General features: G+C 33.9%; 2 protein-coding genes across 3 annotated transcripts; both read right to left on the reverse strand.

Annotated features, from left to right (window-relative positions):
- Positions 1 to 1033: 1033 nt before the first annotated feature.
- Positions 1034 to 5787, reverse strand: LOC144444793 (mitochondrial fission factor-like). 2 transcript variants are annotated; one of them, XM_078134331.1, is made up of 5 exons: positions 5657 to 5787; positions 4655 to 4939; positions 3246 to 3320; positions 2395 to 2566; positions 1034 to 2025 (listed from the first exon to the last, which is right to left on the reverse strand). In XM_078134331.1, the coding sequence occupies exons 2-5, from the start codon at positions 4893 to 4895 to the stop codon at positions 1776 to 1778; spliced, it is 738 nt and encodes a 245-aa protein (XP_077990457.1). In that variant the 5' UTR covers positions 4896 to 4939; positions 5657 to 5787; the 3' UTR covers positions 1034 to 1775. The 2 variants fall into 2 exon arrangements, with proteins under 2 accessions (XP_077990457.1, XP_077990458.1); XM_078134332.1 differs by having other exon boundaries at positions 4655 to 4863; positions 5657 to 5781.
- Positions 5788 to 12650: 6863 nt separating this feature from the next.
- On the reverse strand, positions 12651 to 27100 carry LOC144444618 (ras-related protein O-RAL-like). The gene is made up of 5 exons (XM_078134107.1): positions 26964 to 27100; positions 17747 to 17898; positions 17109 to 17317; positions 15582 to 15765; positions 12651 to 13043 (listed from the first exon to the last, which is right to left on the reverse strand). Exons 2-5 carry the CDS (start codon positions 17849 to 17851, stop codon positions 12924 to 12926), a joined length of 618 nt encoding a protein of 205 aa, XP_077990233.1. The 5' UTR covers positions 17852 to 17898; positions 26964 to 27100; the 3' UTR covers positions 12651 to 12923.
- Positions 27101 to 27283: the final 183 nt, after the last annotated feature.

The following is a 27283-nucleotide window of genomic DNA, read 5'->3' on the forward strand; positions in this document are numbered from 1 at the left end:
GCATGAAACCAGTGTGTGAATGTTTGCATGACAACATGGAAACACAATTTAGAGGTATTCTTATCGTTGTCCAGTTTTGGTAAAATATTATGGCCAAATGTAAGCTACATTATTACATATGTACCAGAGATTACTTGCTTTGGTATTTGTGCACATACTAGTGGCATTTTCACTGCAGTGCAATACCGAAAGCATTATTGCAATACCTGCATGCAAATGATATATATGCACATGGGGACGTGATCGTTTGCTAAACATGAAATCGCGTGATCATTCTGTATGATTTCTATGGAAATTTTCTGTTTTAGATAAACATATGTAATTATAACAGAACCCTGTGACAGTGTGGGTACTCAGGAGTATTTGCACCTGTGCTTGCTGTCTTTTCTGCTACATTTTCACTCGCTATGCTCATGTAAGTATGGGCACAAAGAACACTGCAAGCACTCGTGCGAAGACCATGAGTACACCACACTTGTGATAACGTGTCATGGGGTTCTCTCATACTATGCAAATTTTGCCACAAACACCCCTTTTCTCCCATTCCTGAATCACACATGTACATGCAGTAAAGCAAACTTCAGAAAAAAACACTGACAAAGCCATGGTGGATACCTGGCACGAGCTTTGGTGAGTTACAAGTATTTCTATCAACTTAGACTTAACGTTTACACAGATGAACTTTCATCATAATATAACTACTTGGCTTTTAAATTATTTTTTTAACAAACATGCCACATTTTGCACAAAAACAAAATCATCCTGTTGCTAGTGAGGGCTCTTCCCAAGCCAATACAGAATACTATCTGGAGTTGAATCCTACAGTTTCTTAAAAATAATTGATTATATTTACACACTGTCTCTTATAGTTTTACAAATTTCAAATGACTTTTGCCACAGGGAGAAGAGTGGTTGAACTAGGCAAGAATAAAATGAAAGTTCATCTGAGTGTTGTTAAAAAATAAACTTTTGTTCCAAATATGAAAAGAGAGCGAAAGATACAACCCATATCCAGGTGTACAAACCATCTTCAAAGAGAGACAGAGAGTGATACAAACTTTCATATATCTTTGACCCCTTAGGCATAATAAAAAGAATTGTGTGGTTTCGAGTACGTTCAATTTTAGAATAGGTGAGTTAGGTAGATTTTATATTTTATTTTAATTTATGATATATTTTTTCTCATGTGTGAATATCTAGTTCAGTTAGTTTTGTTTTCCGTTGTTTTCCATATGGTGTCTGTGTTATTGGTTTCTTCCCATCAGATGTACAGCCATTACAGATTGGAAGAACAGTTTTGTATTGTCCTTTTAAGTTGTTGTCAGTTTTCGCATCCACTATTTCTGGCGAGACTTCACAATTTTCGTGATTTTATTATTTTTTTCTTGAATGCATAAAAAAAAAGGTTTAGGCAGTGAAAAACGAGGTGGGGTCGGGTAACAGGAACTAAATTTTTTTTTTCTATTAGGCCTTATAAACTTCAAGTGTCAGTAAGAGTGTACATCTGCTCTCAAATAATGAATCAATCTGTCTAATCAGTGAGATTGAACTCTGAAGTGTTCTGTCATGACACGCCATGTATCAATGTCTCTTTCATTTTTGAAAGAAAAGTTTATTTTTCGATAACACAAGAACTCCTTTACATTATTACACATCCCATCCAGTCAACTAACCCTGGAAAATGAAACATATAAAAAGATTTGTTCAGACTCCCTTCTTTCCCACTACACTGTTAACCCCCTTAAACCAAATATGATAGCCCATGGTATTTATACTCAAAAATGTCTGTACAGAAACCTGACACCTTTAAAAGTGAAATATGAAATAGCTACAGCAAATAACATAAACTCTCTGGATGCCCTGGTATGGTTTTCTTTCTCTAGTACCAGTATTCTCCTGGATAGCCTAGCAACTTGGTGTCGAAGCATTGGTATATCAACAGCTACAGGTTCCTCGATGATTTCATCTTCATCAGCTCCTATGGATAAGATCTGCAAGTCATCTGTTCCTGGTACAGGCTCCATTCTGATGAAACAAGTAACAGTAGATATATGAAGTTCCCTGAAATACATGTACTGTCTGTCTGTCTGTCTGTCTATGTCTGTCTCTGTTTGTCTGTCTGTCTGTATCCAACTCCCCACCCCCACCGGTAACCCCATTATTATCTTTGCAATCATTTGCTGTCATGCTGATGAATATTTTTGGTCAACAGTGCAAGGGTTCTATGATGACTAATACCAGGTTGCTATACATGAAAATAAAGAGATGTGGATGCAGTTGTACAATGAACATCAAGTCATCACCACAAAGAGAGACATGGTATTAGCAGGAAATACAACTCGATATCAACACACCTTGATGTATTTCTTTACTAAAACTTGAGTGCCTACTTACGAGATAGAAGTATCCATCCTAGGTCCATTCCTACCACCTATGAGTGTTGATGATGATGATGATGTGTAGGACTGTGACGGGTTACCTACAGGTTCATCTTGTACAGAGGGAAATTCATGGTCTTCTAGTTTTAATACTCTGGGTGGTGTGGTCAAACCAACAGGTGTTTCACCTAAAAATGGCAAATAGTGGACAGGAAAAATCAGAGCAGGTACCATTATAAAACTCACATTCAGCTTCTTGCAGTTGAATAGTATACAGCAGTCTTTTGGTAAGTGTATAAAGTACATTGTTGTATGTCAAATCTACATAAGTTTCAAAGTCATTTTACCAGGGTTCTCTACCACTGTATTTATTATGGATGGAAACTATACGAGGTAAATGTTATCAAAGTTCTTCAGCCATACCTAAGTTCTCTACCTGTAATTGTGCACAGGGAGGTAAGTATATGTAGTTATATGTGAGTGTACTTGAGTTCCCAAGTCATTTTACCAAGGTTCCCTATAGATATCAGTGTTTTTTATCAAGATGGGTAAATGTATGGACGTAAAATCTACCCCAGTTTCCAAATCATTTTTTTCCAAGGTTCCCTACGTACATGTACCAGAGTATAAAGGGGTCGAATCTACCTGTGTTCCCCTACCAATGTTTTTGTTAAGAATAGTATAAGCAGTTTAAAATCTCTGAGAGTTCCCCAGGTATTTACCAAGCTTCCCACCATAATAATGGTTCAGCGAATAGAAACATATGCAAATTCAAACTCTGTTCGTTACCTGGACTTCCAAGCCTTAGTAAACACATTGACTGGTAAGCGCTAGGTATGACTGTATTAATATACAAAGTTCATTTACCTGGTAGAAGGGGTTCCATTAAATCAAGGTTTAATGCTCTGGGAGAATCACTCATTCCAACATGAGTTCCTGAACCTGGTGTAAGGAGAAATATTACGTAAATGTAAATAAATGGAATTATTAGTTATTGTAAAGCAAATTATATTAGAATCCTCAACAGTTACTACTTTCATCTCATAGATCATTAACAAAGTTGCAAATGTTTGATAATTTTTTACTCTCATTTTTGCCTATGTTTTCATACTACCTATGAACATATTATAATGTATCAATCAACAGCCAATAAATTTTAACAAATTGTAGGCAAACAAGTAACGTCAGGACCACATCCCTGAAGCTTCTTGACTGTTTACACACATACAAGCCAGCGTGCAAATTACCCACAATGCTTAGGAGACATGTACATGTAATTCACCCTATTAGAAAATAGGACTAAACTGTTACCAGTAAAAGCTTACTATATTTTGCAAAAAAGATAGCTAACAAATTTACGCCTAAACAGCTATATGTAAGTGTACTGTAATGTGTTTGTAATTGTACAGTCATGTACATGCAGTGTTCATGGCCACACTGGCAAAAATCAATCACGCAAATTTAGTGAGGGGATACCCCCCCCCCCCCCCCCACTCCTATCACATCTGTTCTAAAATGTTAGTTTTAAATTTACATATCAAAATAATGATCAGATCTCGCATTTCATGTACATGTACGTGTATATAGACATTTCATGGTTTACATCAAATCATAAATGATTCACTATAACAGATAGACTTTCTGGGACATACATGTAAGACATCCTCTGAGTATGCTGAGTGTATTATTGTTGCTTATTTGACCTTTCAATAACCGCTGACCCTTGCATGTGACCATTGACCGATTGCGATTCACTTCGTCCCATTTCAACTCGCCCCAATTTCAACTCGCCCCATTTTCAACTCGCCCCACTTTTAACTCGTCCCATTTTCAACTCGCCCCAACAACACTAGTAAACGTTTATAAATCTAAACGATACATGGACTTGAAGTACAGCGCGGGGACCGAAAAATTTACATGATTTTACCTACATGGCCAGTTGAAGCGTAGAAAATGTAACATTTCATAGCAGAAAGTGGTGTGGGTTTTGGCTTTAAGTGTTTGCTAGATCTAGAACTAAGTATTGTAGTATGTGTTTTAAGCACAAGTGGTACTTCATTAGTGGAATACGAGATACCACAGACCCTCCAAACTGAGTACTAGTAGCTTCGATTTCATATATGCACAGGTAAATTATATTGTAAAGAGTTGGGGCGAGTTGAAAATGGGGCGAGTTGAAATTGGGGCGAGTTGAATATTGGACGAGTTGAGTGGGACAAGTTCAAATAGGACGAGTTGAAATTGGGACGAGTTGATCCGTCACGCCATTGACCTACCTCCAACTAATATCTTGCCTGGTACCTGCATGCTTGCAGCAGTCATACCAGTTTGTTGGTACATGTCTGTTTCAAGTCCGTCACCTCCTTCATCACCAGACATGCTAATTTTATCTGGTATCCTCATCTTCATGTTGATATCTGTGGTATACTCTGTGTTATAGGACAAGCGTTGTAGTTCCGCCATCTCGTTTTCCATTTCTGCGATACTAAAAGATGAATGCATAGAACCATCTCCCATGATTAGTCATGGGACAAATATGAAACACTGACTGGATGGGCCCCCTGTAAAAAATGGATATGACTTAATGAGTGTAGTATATTGTACTGTGTTAGCACTACCCTAGTGTTTCTCTACTAAATGTAATGATACAATATGAATGATAAGAGTGGAAATACATGTAGCCGATTAAAAAGTGTTCTCCCTTGGATTTTTTTTCATAAAACAATGTACACGTACGGACCTACACGTACATTGTACATATTGTATGTCATGAATGACAGTGTGATACATGCAAGTTATAAGCATGCATGTAAATAATAGAATTGCTTTTCTGTAGGTACAATACTGTCACAGGGATACAACAGTGAGGAAAACTCCGGAGAAAACCACAGGTTTCACATATAAACCTCGTTCTGGTGGCAAATACAGTAAATCAAGACTTCTGACATTGTCTCTTCCCCCCTGTCTCCAAACACAAGAGACAATGTCAGAATAGATCTCGAGTGACTGTCTGACTCCGTCTGCAAAGCACGACTAAATCAGCACAATATTTGCCGGTGGTGAGATGACACTCGAGGTGTCACACAGTACAGGAAATATTAAGATTGGGTTAATAACAGCAAAAGAAAACATGACGAACGTGCTATGGCATGGGTTTGTCGGTTACCGACCCCGGAGGCCTGAACCGACCTTTTCCATTCGTGTTTCAGTTTCGGACAAATTATTAACCACCAAAAAAAACCGTTGAATTGGGGATCATGTAGATGATCAAGCCTTACCTTAGTGAAATTGTAAATGCTTTAATATAAATAGATTTGCGCTATAGGTCCACAATCTTGTTTATACACTCGGTCTCCGACTAAACTTCAGTACCATTCAACTTCCATGTACTCCATGTACGCCATCATACGTCTACAAATAGTGATGATGTCACGCCTTCTTGTGCAATTTCTCCTAAAATAACGATGATGGCGCTGTTCTTGAGCGGTCAACATTGCCACTGATCCGGAAAATAATGCAAGTCTTGATAAAATAATGAATATAACAAATATGTTCTCTAAATCAGAATAATGCCACTGCAATGAATAAGTACGAAAATGAATTTGAATTTCTGACTTTTCGATCCCAGTAAAAAAAAATTAAATTCTCTTTTATCCATATATTCGATCACTTGAAATGAACGATGAATACACATTAAAATCGTTTCAAGTCTTAATCCTCAAGAAATATAGCATCAATGATGGTAAAAGTTATCAAATGATTGAAAATTCAGAAAATGTAGGGTCCCTATTAAAACAGACTGTAAAAGCTAGGGTGTCGGTGGATAGAAACAGGGAACGGAATACGATGTTTTGGTCGCTTTGGTTTTTGCGACACGATGACATATGAAGTGATATTGCGTGATGTGTTTAATTTGTTGATACATTTTACACCGTGTAAATCTGTTAAATAGAGCTCAAAATGACATAAAATTCACTGTGTTTGAAGAATCCTATATGCATGGCCACTGACATTTTTTAACACTATGAGAAATAAAACATTGACAATTTTGTTGAAAACAAGGCGGTAAACCCAAAGTTCTTTCATTATTTCAGAAGGACAATGTATGGTGGCAAGTTTGAGATTTAGAACAAGGGGAATTTGTCCCCAGGGCGCATTCTATACGTAAAGGTCATGGTTTCAATCGAGTCGCATTAGTGTTGTTATAACAATGGAGCAATAAGCTCAGGCTTACGTAGGTTTTGTTCTGGACGAACCTTTTCCACAGTCTGAAAGATCCAGTTGTTGGTTTACTTATGTAACAACTCAGGGTTGAAGCGTATTACATAAACGGAAACAATGACTGGATCTTTGAGACTACTTTTTCTATAGCTCTGCCAAACAACTGTTTTCAAAGTTTGCAAGCCTAATTTTCAATCATATAGTCTGAAATGGGCTGTTTTGTGGTGTTCTGATGGGAAACAAAAAATAGTGCCAATGGCCGGCGTTGTAGTGTATAGTGTTTGTGTTATTTGAAGAAAAAAATGTTTATCTACAAATGATTACTGTTAATGTTGGTATGGGCAGTATCTTCACTGTCAAGCTTTTGAAAGTTTATTCATTAGCCTAACCGTCCGTGTTGTTATTTTCGCAATATACAGAGCCACTTCACTGTTGCTATATGGGTGCAGTCTTGTTGCTAGGCATGTGTACATTCACTTTTTGGATGTTTATTGACTTGCCTATTTATCCTTTACAATATAGACCACTATCATTTGGCTGTTGCTTAGCTTTGTATGTGCTTGTTGCTAGGCATATTTGCATATATTTTTTTGGATGTTTATCCACTTACCTTACCTATAATTCATGTTAACTTTCCAATATATACATCATTTGACTGTTGTTAAGGGCGTGGTTGTCGTTGCTAGGACCAGTTGTGTAAAATTGTTTTGAACAATATCTGTAAAATAACACATCCAGAAACATCCCCACCAAATTTCAGCCCCATTCACATTGTAGTTTAGGAGATATAAGTTTTTGACTAAAGACCTAATTCACATATCATTGATGGGATTCATCACTGATGATATTGTGAATACATATACATGTCCCAGGATGCACCCCATTTAAAAAGCCCAATCTACTTAGTTTTGGAATTACAGATTTCTGACAATTCTTTTATCCAAAGCACACGTGACTGATGCGATCATTTTCATTTGAACAATTTCCCAACTAGCTATATACACGTCAGTCAGTCACACACGCACGCACGCACACACACACACACACACACACACACACACAAACAGGCAGACAGACAGACAGACAGATGGCCAGACACTGCACCATGCCTACATACAGCACTACTGAACTTTACTAGTTCAGTTGTTTTCATAAAAAGGGTCCCTCTCAAGTAAAAAAATGACATCAAGACAGTGAAACTATTCTTTAGCAATGTTTTATTTAATTTGTTATCAATTCAGCCAACAAGGATACAGACTGAGTACAATACAACATGTAACAGCAAGCACATTAAATAACTTACTGGTTTCAATATATATCCTCTCTTTATGGGTGAACAAGATACTGTAAACCTAGGTATTTTCACCACTAGAAAATTTTGCGATTTTACAGTCTTCAGCTAGTTCTCAAAGACTTATTTTTACTAATTACCAGACTGATGCACTGTGTTCATGTACAAGAAGGCATTTTACTCACTACTTATTTTTGCATTTTTTCTGTCCAGCAAAATATATAAAATAAGTCTTTGCGAAAATTTCCAGGTTTACAGTATACCTTTCAATTGTAACGTCAAATTATAATGTTACCATGTTAGTTTTTAAATCTTGTAATTTTTATGATAATCTTGAAATCTATAAATTACATAACTTGGAAAGAATTACTGTAAAACTGCTGACCAACCAAGAACATCAAAAGTGTCTAGCTTATATGTGGAAGAGGTGGGGGAGGGGGAAATATTTACAAGTGGTTCGGAGATAAAACAGAATGTACTTAAAAAGTCTGTAGCTATAACAACATACATTATCAACTTCAAAATAGTAAATTCTGAGTCTAAAAAAATCATCATATTAACTTTTTGATATATTGTTGATGGCATAATGGTGATTGTAATGTTTTGGGAAATAAAACAAATGATTTAAACTCATGGTGAGATATTGTCTAACTAATTGAAAATGATTTCTATATGTTTTGTTGCAATGGTCAGCCCTTGTGTAAAATTATCTAGGATTGCAACGATGCAGACCGATTTTTTGTGTACATCGATCAACCTCATTCATTGATACATACATACATACATGCATACATACATACATACATACATAAACATATGCATACATGCACACACATACACACACACATACATACATGCATGCATACATACATACATACATACATACAGACAGACAAGCATACAGAAACATACACATACATGTACACATGCACACATGCACACATACATACATACAAATGTACATACATAAACATATGCATACATGCACACACACATACATACATACACACATACATACATACATACACACATACATACATACATACATACATACATACATACATACATACATACATACATACATACATGCATGCACCTACACATACATATACATGCATGCATAATTATTGTGCACACACAGACATACACACAGATAGACAAACAAACACAGAGGCAGACACACACGCTACCAGAGATACAGACAGATGAATGGATAGATGGACAGTCAGATAAACAAACAGACATAAAACACAAACAGGGATAGAGCAATAAATTTTCAGTCTTAACATTACACAAATTATAAATATGAACTGTTTATTCAAAATAACAGTAGAATTGAATGAAAACTTGTAATATGTCTATTTATGCTAAGAAATAAAGCACAATCTAGTAAAATAAATGAAGCCAGCAAACAAAGGCAGTTTTAGAATTCAAGTATTGACAACTGATAAGTAACCTCTCACTCTGAAAACAAAATAACACCAGTACAGAAGACTTGAGACTTTACAATACAATTGGTACTGGCACTCCTATAAACCACAGGTCCATTCACAACTGTACTGTAAAGTCTACAAAACATTCAACATCTTTCAAAAAGAAAAACTACAAAAACTATTATGAATGTAAATCAATTGAACAATAAAGAAAAAGATCTGCATACAAAAAAGACTATTTTTTGGTACATGTTACCTAAAAGACCAAACCTGTTCACCAGAAATGACCTTTTTTTTAAAAAACTGTTACAATGACAGTTCTATTTGCTGATTACAAGATGTTTCTCCCCCAAATTATATTTCTCTTTATTAGTACATGTATTATTGACTAAAATTGTTTCTAAGTACAAATTCAAAAGCGTATGAAAATATTATAAGCAAAGAACACAGACTGCATTGAAAATATTATAAGCTAAGCATGCGCTGTCAGATAGATATTATGATGTTTGTTAATTCACATTTGGTATTTGACGGAGCTTAGAGTCCAAACACTTAGATTTGAGCCATCAGTCTGCTAGTCATTTGCCACACTTTGACACTATCAGCTGCGGACATCATTTGGCAGTGACGTTTCTATATAACAATGCCCTCTACAGATTCAACTGGAAATTTGATGAGCTTGTTGATGAATAGAGTGAACAATGTTTCTGTTAAACAGCAACCTTGGAGTTTCAGATGTGCAGTGATGCATACATGCAAGTTGAATACAAAGTGATACAAACACATACATGTATGTATACACGTATGCGCACACACACACACTGCTACAAGTCACACACAGATCCACATACACATGCACACACACATTAACAGACACATACTGCCACACATCATGAAAACAGACCTCACCCATCACCACACACATACTTACACAGGCATGCTGACATACTGCCATGGGCCATGCAGACAGACAGGCAGGCAGGCCTGCAGACAGACAGACAGACAGACAGACAGACAGACAGACAGACAGACAGACATGGACAAATATAGAGACAGAGAGATAGACAGACAGGGAGACAGACAGATAGACAGACAGACAGACAGACAGACACACACACACACTTGGTATTATATGATATAATCGGTGTCATTTGTAATATGACAAGAGTGCAAATGTCTGAAAATTATTGACTGGCCATTGAAATCACTCTTCATCTTGTCATCTGAATCACTGTATCAATAAACCTTGGTTCCTACTATAAACTATATGAACTTATAAATGGACTATATTAGCTTTGTCTAATGACAGTGTCTAATGTCACCTTTTCTGGTCATGTCTTCATAACATGTGCATTGCTATATCAACAAAGTGTATACTCTTAGCCACATTACCATTTATATTGAAAATAACGTTTTATTTATGTCTCAATTTATTCTACTCTATGTATACTTAGTGTAAGCAGTATAATAACTCTCTAATAGTACACACTACTTCTAAAACTCTGTCACTACAGCTTTGCTTTTAATTTGTATTTACAGCCAAAATGTGAACACTACTCCCTAGGATCAGACTGGTGCTTGCTATATATTTTAGTTTTTAATCAAAAGGACACAGAATGTGCACTTTGTTCCACTTTTACTTTACAAAGATGATGCTAGTGCTAGTTAGTTGATATGATATATATATATAATAGCATTTGCATTGCATAACAGGATATGACATCATAGTGGTTGCAATGCATGACAGGATATGACATCATGAAAATAACATTTCACATATTTGAATTGCACTTTCACAAAACTCTACTGTGACATCTGCATCTGGACAAAAGTTGTAAAAATGACAAGTCACTAGACAAGTTGCCAGTTCAAAGATGCATTGTGTGCATCTCCACAAACAATGCCATGCATTCTGTACATGCAGGAAGATTCGCATTCACTACTTAGGGGGTTGGTTGTCACCTGACTGTACCCTACGTTTACCAGTAAAATCCATCTCAGTCTGACATTGATGCAGTTTAGTCATTGTTCTATAAAATCACTCACAATTAAAGAGGTTAACATGTCTTTCCATTATTTCACAATGAAGATGTTATTTCAAATGTACCAAGGCAAAACAAGCCTACACATAACAACATACAAATGTATATTAAGTAATGACGTCTTGAGCAATGCATCTTGAAACTGGAAAATACACCATGCTTAATACAGCAGACTTTTGTAAATTTTCTTGCAATGAAGTCCAGGTGAATTAACCATTCTATATATCAAGCATAAACTAAAAAATTATGAAATTTTAGTCAATGCTTAATTATTCCAAAGTCTTGGCAACAGTTGTACTAATTTACAGCTTGATCAAATGCTATGCAAATGACCAACCAAACGTTCAATATCAAGTACTTTAGTAAATGCATACATTCAAGCTCTTTGGAAACAAAATGATAAATTTTCTATTGGTCAAATCTCATACTTCGACTTCATTGCAAGAAATTATAATTCTGTTATGTGCAAACTTTATAAATATTTATCTAGAAAGCCAAACACTGAGATATGGTTTAAATATCCTGTTGCAAAATCTTTGTCAAAATGAAAATTTGCAATAATTTTTTAATGAAATTACAAGTTTAATTTATACTTTGCTCACTTTGACAATGAACACGTTAAAATTTGCATTTCAAAATAAGCAATAAATCCAAGATTAGGTTTTCAATGTTGCTACAATTTCAAAAATTGACGCCTACCCCTATTTATTTTATTTTACTCGACCCATGACAGCTAAAAAAAATGATCTGATCAATAAACTTTGAGAAAGTCCCTCACACCCCTATCTTTACACAAGGATAGTTTAATCCCATTGTTATTTCTATAACCACTTCATCTATATTCATGAAAATAAGGGGTGACTGACTATGAGAGGTGGCGGAGAATTAGTTCTATATCTGGTGAAAATAATAGTTAAGAATCAATAAATTGGAATATAAAAAGTCTTTTTTTTTTGCGTACAGTAACAATTTGTAGGAACGTTTGCCAGGCAACCGAATCTGAATTACCTGTGCACCGAGTATACTGGCTTGATGTCAGTTTGTAAACAGCAGTGAAAGAAGTACAGCCCAGTTTGTCAACAATAGATAGATTTGTGAGACGTGAAGGGATGTCATCGCTAGGCAATACACACTGAACAGTGCTAGTTCCCCAGCCAGTTAGTATTACATTTTCAAGATTCCCCACCAAACTGTGTTACAACGTTTTGAAATCTAAGGAAACCTGTACCATACACCCCCCACCACCACCACCACCACCACCACCACCACTGCCCCACCCCCATCTGGTACTGGTTCTCGTAAACCTTAGCAGTACACTTTCCACTTTCAGCAAGTTCAACCAATTAAAGAAATGGAAGATACAAAAAATATGAAATAACATTTCTAGTTCTGCTAGTCCTTTATTTATGACAATTATTAGATGCTAATCCAGCGACAAATAAAACTTTTTATATTCCAGTTTAACTACAGGAAGAAAGTACATCATACATGTACGCTGCATACAAACGAGTCTCTAAATAAAATTTAGTAAAACCCAGTCTCGAGTCTAAGTAATATCTTATAAGATAACACACTTTTTCTTACTACTTTTGTTCTTCTTTTTGCCTTTATTTTTATTTTGTTTCTGACCATCTTGAGCTTTCCTGTCCCTGATTTCCCTCATGAGATCAAAGAAAACCTGAAAAGACAGAAGAAAATTGTGTAAGTAATCATTTGTTATACCACATGCAAGCCAAGGTGTACACGTTTGAACAGAAAATGTGAGATTAATATCTTGGTAATTCCCTGTGAACAGCGTGCACATGTCTATATCATTGTTTCTGTGTTGTTTAAAATACTAGACAAAACATTCAGAATTTCCATAAGTTTTCTCAATATTTCTTAAATTAGGCTCATGCAGGTGCACTCGTATAATTACATATTCTCAAATATTGTTCTTTTTTCCTGCTGGAATATGTACTCATGGCAGACAGGTACATATATGGGATTTGTCACTATGACTCACAGATGAGTAGTGACAAGACCTTTTAAGCTGCTCATATTTTCCTTGGCTGAACAAAGAAAAATATTTGGGAATAATATCAGTGTGTGTGTCAATGAATTGACAAATTATTGACCAGGACTTTTGTCACAGTCCAGTCTAATTTATATAACAAACTAACTTAAAAAGATATCCAATAAGGTATACATGTACAATCAAAATGGTGTTTCCTTGCTCTGGAATCATATTTTGTATTATTCCAAACGATGAGTGGAAGTAAGAGATCAAACAGCAACACCCGAGATGAGGGGATGAAAATACTGGTAGTGTACAACACCTTCTTGCAGTCAAATAACAAGTCTACGTCGTATACAATAACAGCTGAAGAAACCAAGTGATTTAGCCAAAATATACTAGGTAAATTATTTACACTCTGAGTTCGGAACCAATACAATGCAGTATAAATTGAAGTCATATTTCAATGTCTGTAGTCATGGCATATAAGATGAACGCAATGGCCATGAAACTATATTAATGCAACATAAAACTCAGTCATAGACTACTATTTGAAAAATGTGAAAATAAATCTGCTTGTAAATTGATGAGTCATACAAAATAATGTTCCACAATGTTACACATATACAGACTGAATATGATATAAACAGTAATTGCATTTTATTGTCTGCAATTATTGAATACCAGACCGTATAACTGATAAACTGTATATTTGTAATTTTAATCATGTGCACATAATACATTATATACTTTGAGTCATACTGAGTACCTTATACCTTATATATTAAGTACCTTGCTGTGAATTCCTGTGTATTAATTTGTGAAGGGACAGGCACAGGCTAGCTGTAAGCTATTTCCTGATTCTCATTTACCTACTGTTATATTTATTTGAGGTAAATAAACTGATTATTATTATTTATTTATTTATTTATTTATTATTAATATAAAAATGAATAGAAAGTTTAAAACACAGGCTATGATTTAACTGAACTTGTACATATATACATTTGTAAATCAAAAAATTTCTTATTTGATATGATTTATATGACAGTCATGTCTTGAAAATGATAAACATCTTTTCATTTTGCTTAATCTCTCTTATCTATATGGATGGTTGTCACATCACAAGAAGACTGAAAAGCTTTGCTATGCCTTCTTGCAATGTTATGCCATATACTATAGCTCTCATAATGAAATAGTATAATGTTGCAAACCATTTGCAATAATTTCAAAACAGTTAATTCTTAAAACGGCAGACATTATAAAGCTGAGTTCATACATTTTTTTTCTTGCGTTTTTTTTTTTTTAAAGTACTTGAAGTATTAAACTTTCTGTTTAAGCATATAATAATTATTAATAACCATCTCTTGTTAGTAGAACTTTGATCTTAATATTCAGATATTATGTATATTAAGCAATCCAAATACATCATTCAGTATATACATATTTGTACTAAAATGTTGAGAAAACCCTAATTGTGCCATTAAAGTGGCCATATAGATGAGGATCGGGAATTTTTTGTGGATTTTTAATTTATAAAACAATTGTATCATGGCTTCCTAGCTGAAAAATCAATGTGGTATATGCTATGTCCTTGTTTGTAACTCAATAAATTGCAAAAGCATAATAACTGTCTGTAATCTTTGTTATTTTACATGTATACAATAACAAATTTTCTACACATATTTTAGCATTTTGCAATGCATGGAATACATGTACGTTACAAACACAGACTTTTTCAATGTTATTTCACGTTGATTTTTCAGGTAGGAGGTTATGATGAAATTGTAGCGCTTGCGCCTTCCCGCAATAGCATGAATCGGTCGGTGGTGAAAGGGTTAATGGTGCTAACAAAGCCAAGAAGACAATTTGTCATGCCATTTAAAGCGTGACGAGGACTGAAATTAAGATTATATTAAACAAGGTTTTATATCAGTAATGATACCCAAGTAAAAAAATTTAATTAAATTCATTGCAGGACAAAAGTGAATGGTGGGCCACAAGCTCTTTAAAACACACACAAATACAATACAATATTACAAACTAAACATTAAATTGATGTTCAGAAGAAACTCGGCATGTGCAATTTTAAAACGTCAAAGTGTCTCCTTCTACCCTTTAGAGAATGATTTTTATGAAGAACACTGTAATTCTAGCACAGTGACATTATATCTTATGAAAGTTATAAAAGGCAAAGCGTGAGAGATTAAGAGAACTGACCTTATCAACGTTGGCCCTGGTTTTTGCTGATGTTTCTACGTATGTAACATTCCAATCTGCTGCTTTAGCTTGTGCTTCATCCTGGCTGACTTGACGTCTGTCATCTAAATCTGATTTATTTCCTACTAGTAGAAAAGGTATCCTATCATTTTTATCTACATTTTTCACTCGAAGAATCTGTTCCCTGGAAAAAAAAAATAACAAGTTTAAATAAATTTCAATATATCATGCACGAGCCAAGTTAAACAAAAAATATGGAATATATACTCTGGTCATTCTAAGTCACAACAGCGTGTGTCTATGTCACAACAATGCATGTCTACATCACTGGTTCTGCTGTGTTTGAAATATCAGTCAAAATGCTCAAAATTGCCATTACTTTCCCCAATTTTTTGTTGATATTACTGGCGCTGGTATGATTATTTTATTCTCCATTTTTCTTCATTTAGCCAGAAAATACTAGTGACCTAAGGGTTGTCACTACGAGTCTTAGTGACTTGTAGTAACAAAGGCCCCTTAGGTCACTCATATTTTCCTACACAGAACAAAGAAAAATATTGGAGAATAACATCTAATTACAAAGTCATACAATTGTAAATTAAATATGTATTCATATTTCAATATACATGTAGTTGTTTGTTTGTCTTTTCAAAGACTAGAGACACAACAGTGAATGATTAAAAGGAATGGGTAAGACACATACAAAAGATTAGAATTCACATCTTATATCTTTTGGATCCTGCCCATCAGTAAATATTAACTTTGACTGCAGAAAGACAACTACGAATACATAATACTAAATATTATATTTTCAGAAAAACTTCGTAAGCACACTAATCAATTGAGTTGAATGTGTCATCAATATAGATATAGTTTGAGTATTATGCTGAAATAAAATTTCACATGAAATATTGACTTTCTTATCAGTTTTATATTTTGTAATTTTCTGTCACTGTATTACTGATATGTTATAGATGTTCATAGACAACACTGAAGTAACTGTCCTTGAAATATTATACATGTATATAAATATCCTTGAAAAATACCAGAAATTGCATTGGAAGTATTAATGTCATTATTTTTACTAAATAATTCAGGACTAATGTTTCTAATTGCTATGATCATGGTCATCCATTATTAGTATATAGAATAGTAATTGAATCTGCGTCCATTGAACTTCAGACATTTATTAAACATACACACATAAATAGACACAAATAAATGCACATATATACAAAAACACATACACATGTCCATGCACAACACACACATATACAGTGTAACACCACACACACACACACACACACACACACACACACACACACACACACACACACACACACACATAGATCCTTGTGATGCCTACAATAACTACTTTTAATTTCAACAAACAAACGAACAAACAAAACAAGACCAATAAATGAAGGAAATTGAGGTAAATAAAGATATCAGATTGGTAGAAGCCCTACAACTTAGCTTTTCTACATGTGAAAAGGATTGATTACAAATACCACCACATTGTCTTACCTAAACTCTGATGTTGCTTGAAATGATTCTTGCTCCGTAATAGAGAAGACACAAAGGAATCCTTCTCCTGACCGGAAGTAATTATCCCGTATAGCTGCATAGTCTTCCTGACCTGCTGTATCTAATATATCTATCTGGACCTCCTCTCCATCCAACATTACTTTCTTACGATAACTGTCTGCTTTGGTTGGTTCATAGTCTTCCACAAACTACAATGTAAACAGATACATGTACATCATATTAAATAATGTCCTTTGTTGGTTATCCTCGCTAAAGAGTAGCACAGTGTTTCCATCTCCTTGTCCATCTTAAGTGACAGGCATTGCTGTTTATATTGATGGCTTCTTTTGCTTGGCATTTCATGCAGTGATCCTCACTCCAGATAACTTTTGTGTTTTAAGGGTTGACTGAGTGTCCTGACTTCTTACAATGTTCGTAAATTGATGAAGTAAAGCCCTCTTCTTGCGGTCATATGACAAGTCTACATTGTACATCATTGAATTATATACGATAAAAGCTGAAGAAGGCTGAGTGATTTAGCAAAAATTTATGAGGTAAATTATTTACGCTTTGAGTATAGAACTACATGTACCACAAGATATGACTCCTGAGCAAGGAAACAACTATGTGGTTCTTACCTCATCATACATAAATTGTAGTGTTAATGCTGATTTACCAACACCACCAGATCCTACCATTATGACCTTGTGTAGTGGTACCTGCTGTGCTTTCGGCTTGGACATGGTGCTGGAATTAGAAGTACCACCCAACCAAGGCAAACAACTGGTCACTAACAGAACAAATAGAAAATTCATCATAAATACAGGGAGATAAAAAGTGATGGACATTTTCTGTCTTCCAAACAAAATATAAGATTACAATGATTCAGTGTAAAATCATACGTACATGTACACAATAAACCATTACCCAGTAAAAGCACTTTGCATATTTATGAAGTAATCTACATACACAACATTTGCATATCAACAACCGATGTATACAACTATGTTAGGTGATATACTTACATGTAGTCTACCATCATCAATTGCAAACAGCAATGTACTTTGCATGAAGCAATTTACATATACATTGTACAGAGCAAATCCACAACTGATGCATACAAATGTACATCACTGATGCAAACAGTAAATTAAATGTACTTTGCATATTTATGAAGTAATTTACATATACAACATTTGCATATCCAACTGATGCACGAACTATGCCACATGCATGATACACTGCCATCATCAATTGCGAACAGTAATGTACTATAATAGCATTTTTATGAAGTAAACAACATTTGCATATCAACAACTGATTACATTTTGTACATATACATGTACTGTTATACACATGTACATTTGTATCTTGCATGAGGCATCACCATCATCAGATGTAAACAGACATTGCATGTTGATGGAGTATAAAGTATTCAACATTTTCATATCAACAACTGACACATGTAACTGGAAAGATCTGTCATGGTGGACTTTCAGAGTGATTAACAGAGCACCCATAACAACAAATCTTTCAGTTTAAACAAAGGTTATCCTTAAATATTTGGACACAGTGTTTGTATTATGAGAAGAACATATTTCAGCCAACTTTTAAAAGATAATAATCATGAGTTGAAGGAAACGGGGCCAGACAACAGCTGTTCACATGAGACTCAGTTCTGTCTCTAATGATGGTGGAACTTAATGGCTTATGAAAATACACATAACAATGTGTATACATGAAATGTATTATTTGACACTGCTACATGTACAAATAATACAAGTACATGTAGTCATGAAAAAAATATATATCCAAACATGCATGGCTGCTAAAGGTAGTAAAATCAAAGACCCTATTGACTGAACATTTACCACAAAAATTTTATAATCTCTTTTGAAAATAAATCACTAAGAACAACTATAAAGAACTGCATACAACAGGTACATGTACACAACAACAAATCATCCCTGACATTTTTATATTGTTCCTTTTGCGTGGATCATAGTTTCATGTTTCACTGCAAATAAATCTCCAACTAAAATTTGTTTGCTGCAGAGAGAAGGATTCACAGAGAAGGATAGCCTCTAGGCTCTAGGCTACCAAATATTAACTCATAAAATCATTCATTCGATTTCCCTACAAATGTAACTCAGTGTTATGCTTCAGATCTTGTGTCACACTAGTGATGATTAAACATATTTCAGTAATTAGAATAGAATGTAAATCCCTAGAATAATATATTTATTTGAAATATGAAACAAAAATAATACATACATGCACATGTACAACACCACTCACAAGCAAAGTTGAAGAAAAAATATGGAATCTACGCCCAGGTTTTTTCAAGACAACATCGTCTACACGATTGGTTTTGCTCTGCTTGAAATGAGTCAAAACATTCAAAATCACCATTACTTTTCCCAATTTTTCATCAATAAATGTATATTTGTATACTGCTTGTGATGGTATAATTATATTATTCCCCAATATTTTTCTTCATTGAGTCAAAATTTCTCATGACTTATATGGTTTTGTCACTTTTTGTCATGCAACTACCATGTGGTTCAAAACCCTGTAACACTATACATTGTACATTGTACATGTACATGTAAAATAAACAGTTCAATATCACACTAAGCATTTACCAAATACTCTATTTCATGCACAATACATTATACAGCAGACAAACAAGTAAGAAATGAATATGAATATAAATCATTATTGAATTTTTTACAATGATACACTTTGTGTTGACTTAACGCTTATCTGCCATAGCTTTTATTTAAATTAATAAACAAAGTCACACATTCAATATTTACATGTTGTACTGCATAACAGCTATCATCATGCAATGATATGGCAACAACATATACAAATGTATAAGATTACACAATAATGTATTTAGTATATATACATGTATTATAAATCATTGGTAATGTATATATTTCTGTCATCAGAGTTCTCTATTTACTGTTCACACATACTTGACTAAAGGTCAACAAAACACATTAAGTGTAACAAAATCACTCTCCCACAGTCCTAGTCTCACAAACTCTAAAATAAGACAAAGGAATGTGCTAAAAACATCATGTGGATTCATGTCTTTCACACACACACCCACCCCCCCCCCCACCCCCCCACCTCCCCCAACCTCTAACAATACTTACTGGACACAGAATATCCTGAGGTACAAATGAGATGAGTTGAGAGTAAAAATAGTATAGAGTTGAAGGATAAATACAAGTTATGAAATGCAAGTACACAATATACATTTGTATGTAGAAACACAACAGAGAAATCCACAGGTGCAATCTGAATTATACATTATACATTACGTACATTATACAAATGTACATGTACATGTACATGATGTATATCATAATAATGTAATAAAGTAACATCTCTGTTTGTCCCTGCTGGGACATCCATTGTTGAGTTTCACACAGGCTGCTAAGTGCTATGACACAAATACAAATTTTAACTTACATGTATGTATGTACTACATGTACATGTATGCAAAACTTTCTGTTAGTGTTGATACATTAACAGTCCTTTTTTTCAATTCAATAGATTTACATATACATGTACAATGTACATGTATCAATCCATTCTCACCTATAATAATGAAATCGTGTGATCTACATAATATAGGTTTGTATTATGTTAATCATGTGGTACTCAGGAAATCATAACATACTCACATTTTGAACAGAGTAGAAACCGCCCACCCTCATGCAATACAATACATTGACAGTTGAAACATAGTCTTCATCTGTCCTAACATTCAGTTTTGTTACAATATTCTCAAGATACTAAACAACAACATTCTTAGAAGTAAAACCCATAAATACAAATGTATATTGGCTCTATAGATAAATAATAAAGAGCATGGGCACTAATTTTCCATATAACGCCCCTGCACTCTTGCTCAAATATGGCAAGTGGCGCACTCAACGATATCTCTCTGTTTACTCAGTGATTTGGCTTTGTTAATTTCTTCACTATTTTCATATTTTTTTGCAAATAAAATAATATTTCACTACCAATTTATGTGATTACATTGAGTTCAGTATAATAATAAACTGTACACTTTTGTGTAATTTTGTAAATTTAGACTTTCAAAGATTGTATATAATGAGGGTAGAATATTCACTGTACAACTGGAAAGTTACAATATAATTATGGTTCACCAATGAAGTTCAAGTACCAGTGAAAATCAGTCTACAATATGGACTTTTCACCTGTCGTTTGATTTTAATGTAATGTGCAGTGTCGCTGCTGACAACACTATAGTCAGTTCATGTAAGATTCTAGGACACAAAATGTACTTTGGCTTATACATTAACCCTCTTTGAATATATTTCTCTAAATTGGAAGTACTGAATTACAAATAATGACATAAAAATATGAACACTATAACCTGAAAAGTTTGACACTTTCACTTCTCCGTTTTATACTATTCATAGAGGAAGTACGTATTCATGTACTTGTATAATGATTGAGGTATATAGTAAATAGTATTATTTGATATGAGGCAGAGCATTGATAAATTTGTTCACTATCACATCTAGGCTACACATTAATGTACAATTTGCATGATTAAAACAGTAACTGATGTAAACAATACTACATGTACATGTAACATTTATCACATAAATGTATGTCATTTATTTATAGTGTCTCCTCAATAATCCACAGGTATAGGTAATGTACATTGTCTGCAATGTATCCCCTTCCAGCATAATCAGTAATTTCCTGTATCCAAGAAGGGGAAGTTCAAATCCAGAAACAAAGTAACAGAAAACTAAAAATGTCTCCCTAATATTGATATCAGACATTAGACAATTCTAAGATACTAATTTCATGCAGGTGTATTATGTTTTCATCATTTTGGGTATCATTACTATCATTAAGTTATTTCAAGAAAAGTTGAAGACTACTAATCACAAAGCAAACTTTCTGCAATGGTTTTCATATGGGAACAATATTAACAACTGCATGACTATTATGTAAGTATAGAATTTCACAGGAGTCTGTAGGTCCAAATACCTACATTTGTACATGTACTCCAGGTGTGTCCAATAACAATCTACAATAATATAATGATGAATCATAATTATATTATGATATATGGTAATATGACTTAACCTTAGCCTACCTGTAAACAAGGAAGAATGTATGATATATGCATCCTACACATACACACTTTTCTCAAAAACATCCAGAAATAACATATTCGGAAAAAGTAAAAAAAAAAAAAAGGGTATATAACCTACAAATATTTTTCCTTCCCATAGTATGCTTGTGAAGAGCAACCAGGAATTCTGTGTGACACACCTTCTACACTGGGTATTCAGAATGATTCTAAGTTGGGTGTATCCCACACTCGATCTTAGGAGTTTAAAATGTTACTATTTATAGCAGTAACCATCACACACACACACACACAGAGCATAGGTATGTTTATGTATTCATGTGCTTACAAGTGTGACTCACTAAATAACCTTTGACCTGTGTCTGTCATTGGAACACCTTACACTGTCAGCGTGTGAGTCATTCCTGTCATAGTTTGATTTGTTGATTTAAACCAGACGACCTTCAGTTTACTGTCAGCTGCTTTTAACAGGTACTAAATTTTAGAAATTTATCATCTACCAGACAAGGAAAACTCACAGCATGCCCTACAAATTTGAGTAGATATGTATGTAAATGTACATCATCATTTGTACTATTTGTAAACTACGTGACACTGTTAAAATAAACACACCCACTGCCTGACTGATTTTGTCTTTGTTTTATATAATGTACACAACTGCAGTATTCTTACTAAACTGATCACTGAATATATATCTTACATGTATCTTTTAATCTGGGATCTAATTTTTCTACATGTAATTGTCAATTACATAGTTGATTACACATACAGTTTGCTTGTTTGTTTTTTATTTATGGTCTGTACAAGTAGATGAGTTGCCAATTTGTGTTGTTTATTTCATTAACTAACCATTGCTTATCTAATTAATTCAGTGATTGGCAACTTGGAAATTTAACCAATACTCATATACTTTCTACACATCTAAATTTCAAATAATAGTGAATTTGCTGCACCTACATTTGTATCTGAAATCAGAATTGCTTTCTGAGTGAATGAATGATTCCAATTTATCAAAATTCAAAACCAAATTTTTACTAAGAATGGCTCTTACACAAAACCTCTCAGTTAGAAATACTATCATTTGTAATTACAAAATACTAATATTATATCTTGGACAAAATGTAATATGCTTTTTGTCATACAATGTACATGTACATATTATTTTTTTTTTTAATTGGTACAAAGTGGAGTATTGGTATGACATTGAATTCCTTGGCAATAAGCCAACTTTACATCAACTTTAGCAGTACATGTACATGTACATGTAAGAAGGTAAAATCGATTTGAGTTCCCCAGTCATTTTACCAGGGTTCCCCGTCAAATTCATGGTTAATTATAATGTATTGTTCGAAACTACATGTATGCCAGTTTTACCATATTCCCCCTTTATTGCTTTCTCTGACCGGGGTTGCCCAGCTTTAGCAACAACACTTCATCAAGAACAATTACATGTACATGTAGGTGACTTATCTTAATACAAATGCAGTTGTTGAGGTATTTTTTTTTTATAATTCTGTAAGCATATCATGATGTCATACATTCAAGTACCAACAAATGTTTTGATATTTGCATAAATGAGGTAATGTGACCAAACATTGTATTAGCCATGTATTTGTATCAACCTATACTCAAACTGAAGCATTTTACTAATTTTTAGTGTTTTCTCAGTTACTAACAAATTTACAGGTAGATTTTTAAGGGCATGTACATGTACATTGTATCTACATGTATCACTGCACCACCCTTGCCAAAACCGTATCATTATGTTCACCAGTTCCTGCTAATTAATATTGCTTGCTACAATGTATTATCTGGCACTAGTCTATACATGTATAGTTGTGTTTCCTTGAAAGTTACTGTTTATACTAAGAGATAAATTTTTTTTTCAATGTATCAAAGGTAACCCGGTACTATTTTTGAACTCGCATCTGCTCTCTGGGGACAAATGTTTCCATGGCAACAACATGCCTGAGTAACATCTGCGACATGATACATCCTAGTAAAGTGACTATAAAAAATTATGACTGTTTCACGCACTACTTAATAATAACACATATATTATTAATATAATTTCTATAAGAAATTAATATTCAACTTACTAGAACTCTCTGATGTTTCATTACTGTCTAAATGACTGGGTTAATTATACTTATTTACCTATTGTAAGAGTTAACTGACAGACAATTAACATGGAACTAGCAACATTGACATTTTTCATAGTTATTTGCAACTTTACACTGGAAGAAAATGACAGAGAGATGTCATTTTTAGAATTTGAGCCCCCTGTAATTCTAATATAACATAACATGCTACTATCTTTCGAAATAAAAATACATCAAACCTTTACATGTAGTGGATCAATTATTCTGATCAGCTGAATTACATACAAGACCTGACCTAACTTGAATCAATTCAAAGCTGATGGAAAGTGAATTTATTCAGTCAAATCGGTTCAATAAACTTGTTTCTGTCCCCTTGTGAAAACTGAGCAATGGATTTGAATCAATAAACCAGTTCAAAACTGATTTACATGTACTTTGAATTCAACTACCGATAAATTGTACTTTGAATTCAACTACCGATAAATTGTACTTTGAATTCAACTACCGATAAATTGTACTTTGAATTCAACTACCGATAAATTGTACTTTGAATTCAACTACCAATAAATTGTACTTTGAATTCAACTACCGATAAATTGTACTTTGAATTCAACTACCGATAAATTGATTCAAAACATATTTAATGCATATGAGAACAGGAGAACAGATTTTGATTCGATTTCAAAGTGATTGAACATTTCAGGACTTCAGTAACCTGTTACATGTACATAGTTGATGGTACTTTGTACATGTACATGTTTTGGTTGTGTAAATGTGGGAAAGAGGTACTGACCATTTACAAGTACTTGTTTGTAAACAAATTGTAAAGATGTTTGATACTGATGAGATTAGGTCATTGGGATCAACAAGTACAAGTTGACAACATAATAAAGTGGACAAATGGAGCCAAAAATTGAAAAGCTATGGCAAAGTTGCTTCAGTCCACCTACATTTACATTTACAGGTTTTTAATTGTGGGTTAAGTCTGTTTGACAGTATTTTAATACCATCCACATCAAATCAGTGTCATTTGTAATAAAGTTGACAAGCTGAGCAAAAAGTACGGAAAAGTTAATTGCTTCACTTACAGTTACATTCACAACATAAAAACATAAACAGGGGTTTTAATTTTTGCTTAATACATAACAGTAGTTTAACAGTATAACACCATCCATTGTGAACCAGAGTCATTTTCAAGAGTATTTTTCAGCAGTACAGGTCAGTCAGCATGGAATGCATGTACATGTATCTACATTTTGTACATTTTATTTCCTTAAAGGCCAAGAATTCAATCCTAGGTTCTCACATTACTGTCATCTATCAATGGAGCAATCAGGATCACATACAATAATTCTTTCCTTCTTTACAATAGCTCTGCTAAACAACTGTTTTTCACATCTACAATTTAATCCTCATCCAAATTAATTAGAATTAGAACACAGACCAGGCTATCATTGCAATTCAGTCATTCAATGTATGTACATGTATGTAATAATGTATGTGTGTGTGTGTGTGTGTGTGTGTGTGTGTGTATGTACATGTATGTATGTATGTATGTATGTATGTATGTATGTATGTATGTATGTATGTACAAATGTACGTATGTACGTATGTACATATGTACATATGTACGTATGTACGTATGTACGTATGTACGTACGTACATATGTATGTATGTATGTATGTATGTATGTATGTATGTATGTATGTATACTACAATGTAGGTACATGTACGGTACATGTACGTACCGGTGGTAGGTATGTATGTATTGTATGTATAATGTATGTATCAATTACTAATGAAGTGGTACTTTATATCCTCATCTTTTATTGCATGACTAAATTGTCATGGTCTAAACAGGATATGAGGTCGTCTCACATTGCCAGAGTACATTTACATGCTTCAATAACTATATTATACATGTAGTACAAATGTATATCACTATATGCTTCAAATATATATAATGCATGTACATTTTGTAACCAGCTGTTTAACCGATGTTTTGTAAAACAGATTGATATTATTGGGGGCGACATTTTAAACATGTCCACACTTGGCTTCGTGTTATGTCTAACTACCTTGTTTTATTTACCATGGAAATATGTGCTGCAATAAATAATGCTATATAGAAAGTGTTGGTGTTTAGAAAGTATACTAGTATTGAAATTGTAAACGAATTTTCTTCCTTTTGGGGGGCTTCATAAATGCACGTGGTTTGAACTATGTAAAAAATATATGAAGTGTTTTCGTAAAGCGAACATGAGAATATAAACAGTACTGTCGATCAAATATGTTTAGAAATTTAATACGAGATGTGCCATCCAATTTAATCATGTACACGGTAGCACAAGTTTTGAACCAAAATTAGACATAAAATTGCAACTATTTTCTTACTCTGTTGGTATCAAACATGATTTCCGGGGTGTCGGCAAGAAAAAAGTTCAAAGTTACAACATACATCTGTTCACTTCAAAGGTTGACTCACACTAGCTGTGTAGCCCATCGTCTGTTTAATACTGCAGTGACTGTTATGAATGTCTCGTTGGTCCCCGCCCATACCGTACTACGAGGATGTAAATAGTACTGAGGTATCTTACCTTACGAATTATGGGAGAAACGTCAACTGTGATCCAAAACTTTCTAACCCACCGAATATCCAACCGGAAGTGTAAAATTTGTGGCTGTAATGTAACTTTCGCCTTGAGGGTTGAAATAACCTTTATCGAACTCTAGCCAAAATGGCGACTAGTACGGTGCATTCTGGGAGGGAGTTCCTCGTTTGTGATATGGCACCTCAAAAAAGTAAAATATTAAGTCATTATTTTAATTTTCGTAAAATCTAACTTTTTTGTATAAAGTAATTACTTTTTACAATATTGTACATGAATTTATATAACACTTTGATATTTAATACGTA

The sequence above is a fragment of the Glandiceps talaboti genome, chromosome 13, assembly GCF_964340395.1.
Source record: "Glandiceps talaboti chromosome 13, keGlaTala1.1, whole genome shotgun sequence".
In the NCBI taxonomy this organism is placed as follows: Eukaryota; Metazoa; Hemichordata; class Enteropneusta; family Spengelidae; genus Glandiceps; species Glandiceps talaboti.

What these genes read in the sequence shown, in the direction of transcription:
- LOC144444618 (XM_078134107.1), bottom strand. Translation starts at nt 17,851, where the DNA reads ATGTCCAAGCCGAAAGCACAGCAGGTACCACTACACAAGGTCATAATG. An exon ending in TACAATTTATGTATGATGAG is followed by an intron (nt 17,318 to 17,746) that starts GTAAGAACCACA and finishes TTTACATTGTAG; the next exon opens with TTTGTGGAAGACTATGAACC. An exon ending in CAAGCAACATCAGAGTTTAG is followed by an intron (nt 15,766 to 17,108) that starts GTAAGACAATGT and finishes TTTTTTTTCCAG; the next exon opens with GGAACAGATTCTTCGAGTGA.
- LOC144444793 (XM_078134331.1), bottom strand. Translation starts at nt 4,895, where the DNA reads ATGGGAGATGGTTCTATGCATTCATCTTTTAGTATCGCAGAAATGGAA. An exon ending in AGGCAAGATATTAGTTGGAG is followed by an intron (nt 3,321 to 4,654) that starts GTAGGTCAATGG and finishes TCCTTACACCAG; the next exon opens with GTTCAGGAACTCATGTTGGA. An exon ending in AGGATGGATACTTCTATCTC is followed by an intron (nt 2,026 to 2,394) that starts GTAAGTAGGCAC and finishes TTGTTTCATCAG; the next exon opens with AATGGAGCCTGTACCAGGAA.